The following is a 5,000-nucleotide window of genomic DNA, read 5'->3' on the forward strand; positions in this document are numbered from 1 at the left end:
AATTTGTATCCGCATAAATCAGCGGCCATTTTGGAATAAGGTGTATAATATCATTATTGACGTTTTAGGAGGATGGTTGAAGGATGTTGACAATACTATGATAGAGCTGTTTGGGGAAAAGGGGAAAGTGGTCATTTCACGGATACAGAAAGCGCTTATCTCTTGGACAACGAACATTTCCTGCACCTGTAAGATAAATCTGTAGCTTTCCCTTGCTGATTCATAGAAGTATTTATCTAATTTTAACCTTCTTAGATAAACAGGGAACTGAAATGGTCGCCATCTTCAGAACCATGAACATTCCTTAGATTTTTTATGTTTTTACATAGAGTAATTCCCACCTTATATATATATTGAATTTTGTTTATTCATTTACTTATTTTTATTATTTTATTTACATGAGTAATGGACTGAAGTCATTAGGTTTATATAGATATTTAAACATATAGCATATGGATAGTTTTTCTTATTGACATCATGGGCTACGCTCTGCGCCCTATGATTTCCTGTAAGCATTCTTACGTGTAACACTACTTAATAATAATAATAATAATAATAATAATAATAATAATAATAATAATAATAATAATAATAACAATAATAATAACAATAAGAATAATAAGAATAATAAGAATAATAATAAGGACGCTTTTTGGTTTCCTTAGACAACTGGTTGTTGCCCGGAACCAATGAAAACCAGATTCTATCTGAGATTATTAGCAATAATAATAATAATAATAATAATAATAATAATAATAAGAATAATAATAAGAATAATAACAATAATAATAATGATAATAATTGCCATCATGATGATCATCATCATCCAACTTACACCTCACATTCAGGAAAACAGACTTCTTTTGTCCTTCTCCTACTGAGTTTGTCCCAGAACAGCTATATCGATCAGCACTGCTCTTGCTGATTTGCCTGACTGTCAGTCTGCTCTCCGAGACAAAATCGTTGATTACAAATTCTGCACTGCTCCTTATCTTGGTCACGTTCTTAAACCAATTGTAAGTAATAGGCATGGGGTAGGCCTCTGCTGTGCATGAGAATGTTGCATCATTACCATCATTTAGTGTTTGATTGCTTGACAACCTGGTCACCTGTGGTGCAACTAAGAAAGAAAAACGTAAGTTGTTACAGGGCTGTCACTAAGATTTCAAGTTGCCAGGTATAGAAAAAAGGTAGGCAGGGAACCATTTTCAAGCTCTAGACACTCCCAACTCTCCCCTCCCCCACCTCAAAATGCTACCTGCAAAATTTATTTTTTTCAAATTCAAAATGCCTCATGTACACAAATGAATTCTCAGGGATTAAAGCATCTTTAAAGAGCGAATTACAAGGAATCGTCAAACAAAGTATTACAGTATGTCACATTCATTGCACTGGTTATTTTTTTTCTTTTCCATGTTGAAAACTGGCGAGATGCTTCAGGCATTCTCTCAGGAACTGTCAGGGAAAGACTCTGACTTGCTTTTCGCAGATTTGAATCCGCTGTCCTTGATTTTATTAAGCATGGTTTCTTCCCAATAATAATTTGAACATGAAAATGATAAGCACTGTATCTCCAGAACATTCTGTGCCGAAATTTGTTGCCCTGCTACATGTAAGAGGAAAACCTTGTCATGTGCTAGGCAACCAATGGATGCTACACCTAGCAGAACTGAGCTTCATGCTTTGCTGTTCACAGCCATTTCCTTTCTTTATTATCTTTTCCTAACACTCCAAATTGGTTGATGATTGAATGGCAAAATTTCCCCCAACATAACACGGGAACATTCGCTTGAATGAAAGCAATTAACCCCTTGACGTCCAAACCGGCCTTAACTGGCCAGACTTAGTATTTTACTCTGTCTAATGCCAGACAATTTTACTCGTCAATGGGGAACCCCTGGTAGTCAATGGGTCAACACCTTCCTTCCTTTCCTTCCAAGATACAATGTATGAATCAAGTTTACTCTAATGCAAGATGATTTTACTCATCATGGGGTGAAAGGGACTTAAAGGGGCACCGTCACGCTTAATTTGCTGCTTTTAGGTCAAAAATGGGTACAAATCTAAATTAGTACTTAAGCTCACACATACAACATTCCTGACAACTCACTGACAAGATATGAAATACATTTATGGCACAAAGTGCTATTGATTTCGTATTTAATTTTCGGCACGTAAATGGTCATTGACAAGAAAACTGCAGCATTATTTTTTGGTTTTCACTGATGCAAGGACGTCTTACAGTGTTTTGAAGTTTGACTAAAATAGCATGAAACTGCCCCTTAAACAACATCTACATGTACGTCCATCTCTTTAACACCTTCTCTCCTAAGAGTGATCCTTAAATAGATTTTACTCTAATGCCAAATGATTTCACTCGTCATTGGGGGCTGCTGCAGGGGTGATAGAGGTTAACCTCTACACCACAAGATTCCTTTGTTTACTAAGAGAGCTGAGGAAAGACCAAAGCAAAATATACACGTATAGTGTGCCGAAACTACTGCCAAGGAAGTTTGAAGGTTTACTGTGTGAATCCAAAAACCGTGAACACTTTGATTTGATTCTGACATTTCCCATTGTGCAGCAACCAATCCAAAGCACCATGAAACCACAAAATAATTACCGTTAAGCCTGGTTCACCTGTACAATGCAAATGCAAAGACAAATGAAGTTCACATGTCGAATGCAAACGCAAGGGAAGTAAGACATGCAGGCGCAGTTCAAGTCTTCTTTCCAAGATGGTGGACGGGAATGAAACTGTCAACTGCACTGAGCCATGGTGGCATGGAAACGATCAAGCCTGTGTCTTTTTTACCTTGCATTTTCCCAGTTGACACATGTGAAATGCAAACACAAGCACAAATGCAAAAATATGAACTTTTTTCATTTCTTGCTTCTATAATTACACTTGCGTTTGCATTCATTTGTTGAGGTGGTTCACATGTGTACACCATTTACGAGTCAATGAGTTAGTCAAGTGCAGTGAACCAAACCATAAAATGAAAGCTAAAATTTCAGAGAGTGCTTAGGCCTAATCACTGAAACGAGGGCTTAGGCTTAATCAATATATTATTGCTATATAGTGACTGTGAGTCTCATTGAGTCATTGATTTATTGACTCATAAAACATGGAACCTCGGTTCACATGTGTATTTCCTTGCCTTGGCATTTGCATCTTACTTGTAAACCAAGCTTTAGCAGTTGCGGTTTCGTTTTCTTGCGTGTGATTGGCTTTTTACTTGAAACACAATAACATTTCATAAATTAAGATTTCTAGTGCTCACGGTTTTCGATCAGATTTTCACAGTAATTAAGAACTTGTGATTGGTGTTTTTTCTAAACTTTGTATTCATTTTTTAAATTTGACTTTAATTTAATTTAATTTAATTTTACTTTTATTTTTACTTTTTTTGTTTTATTTATTTATTTATTTTTTTGTTTTATGTAGATGACGTGTAAATTTTAATAGGTAATAAAAAAAATGAAGTCATGAGCAATAATTAACAATACATTGTAATTATTAACCCTTTAAATTTTATACAGTACTTAATTTATGCCAAATACTTTCCGACTGCATCCATCTTCCAAATCTGGAAAGATATACTTACATTTCACCTTCACATCTACAGAGTAAGAGGCGCTGTCTGTGGCCAGTCCCGGGGCAACCACCTCAGCTGTGCACTTGTATCTTCCTCTATCCTCTTTTTTGGCCGAACTGATGGTGTAGTTTGAGGTGGTGCCTTGCTGTAAAACTGCACCATCTTTCTCCCATTTGTAAGATGGCTTGGGGTTACCAGTGGCAACACACAGTAATGTGCGTGTTTCACCTTCATTCAATTCAAAGGGAGCTGATGACTTGAGTGTTATTGATGGAGGAACTGTTGAAAGGATGAAACATGGTTACAGACAAAATGATTAGAATGAAGATATAATATCTTTTATTGATGGTGACTCAGGATATACTTGGAAAACTGCCAGTGGTCCTTTGCAGGAATCACACCTACATGTACCTACACTGTACTTTCTGATTAATAGTAGGGATGCTCTATAACTGAGCTTTATGACAGTAATGAGAGCAAGGCCATTTTACTCAGTTCAGGTCACAATAATCAATTCAAATTGTAATTATTATTGCTATTGTGAGCAAGGGTGAAATGTGGGTCTTTAACTCGAGCTGCATCACGCAGCTACAGAGTCAAATAACGACCGACAGCATAGCTCATAACTGCATCATGCAGTCACCTTTTTAAAGCATATCTGCGATGTGGCCAACCAACCACCCAAGTGAGCAAATGTGAGAATGATTTACAGAGACATGTATGAAATGAAATGTTAATGGAACTCATTGGGAATTCGGAAAAATCTGAGCCCCAGATGGGATTCGAACCCATGACCCTACGTGATCTGGTCCTAGTCGAATGCTCTATTATAAACCACTGAGCCACTAGAGACTATTGTGAGCAAGGGTGAAATGTGGGTCTTTGACTTGAACTGCATCACGCAGTTAGAGTCAAATAACAACTGACAGCATAGCTCATAACTGCATCGTGCAGTCACCTTTAAGGATATCTGAGATCTATGTGGCCAACCAACCACCCAAGTGAGCAAATGTGAGAATGATTTACACATGATATGAAATGAAAAGTTAATGGAACCCATTGGGAACTCGGAAAAATCTGAGCCCCAGATGGGATTTGAACCCACAACCCTACGTGATCCAGTTGAATGCTCTATTATAAGCCACTGAGCCACTAGAGACTATTGTGAGAAAGGGTGAATTTGGGTCTCTGACTTGAACTGCATCACGCAGCTACAGACTGAGTCAAATAACGACTGACAGCATAGCTCATAACTGCATCATGCAGTCACCTTTAAGCATATCTGAGATCTATGTGGCCAACCAACCACCCAAGTGAGCTCATAACTGCATCGTGGAGTCACCTTTAAGCATACAGCTATATCCAAGTGCAGCCAACCGATCACCAAAGTGAGCGAATGTG

At 37.5% G+C, this 5,000-nt stretch overlaps 1 protein-coding gene across 2 annotated transcripts in view; it reads right to left on the bottom strand.

Moving 5' to 3' along the window:
* Window positions 1-5,000, bottom strand: part of LOC137984128 (protein turtle homolog B-like) — a 53,233-nt gene that overhangs the window by 37,998 nt on the left and 10,235 nt on the right. For both annotated transcript variants that reach the window (XM_068831343.1, XM_068831342.1), the window contains exons 3-4: window positions 3,609-3,878; window positions 836-1,120 (exon numbers count right to left, since the gene is read on the bottom strand). In XM_068831343.1, the coding sequence (XP_068687444.1) occupies window positions 836-1,120; window positions 3,609-3,878 (555 nt within the window). The remainder of the gene's footprint in view (window positions 1-835; window positions 1,121-3,608; window positions 3,879-5,000) is intronic.

The sequence above is a fragment of the Montipora foliosa genome, chromosome 13 (genome assembly GCF_036669935.1).
Source record: "Montipora foliosa isolate CH-2021 chromosome 13, ASM3666993v2, whole genome shotgun sequence".
NCBI classification, from domain to species: domain Eukaryota; kingdom Metazoa; phylum Cnidaria; class Anthozoa; order Scleractinia; family Acroporidae; genus Montipora; species Montipora foliosa.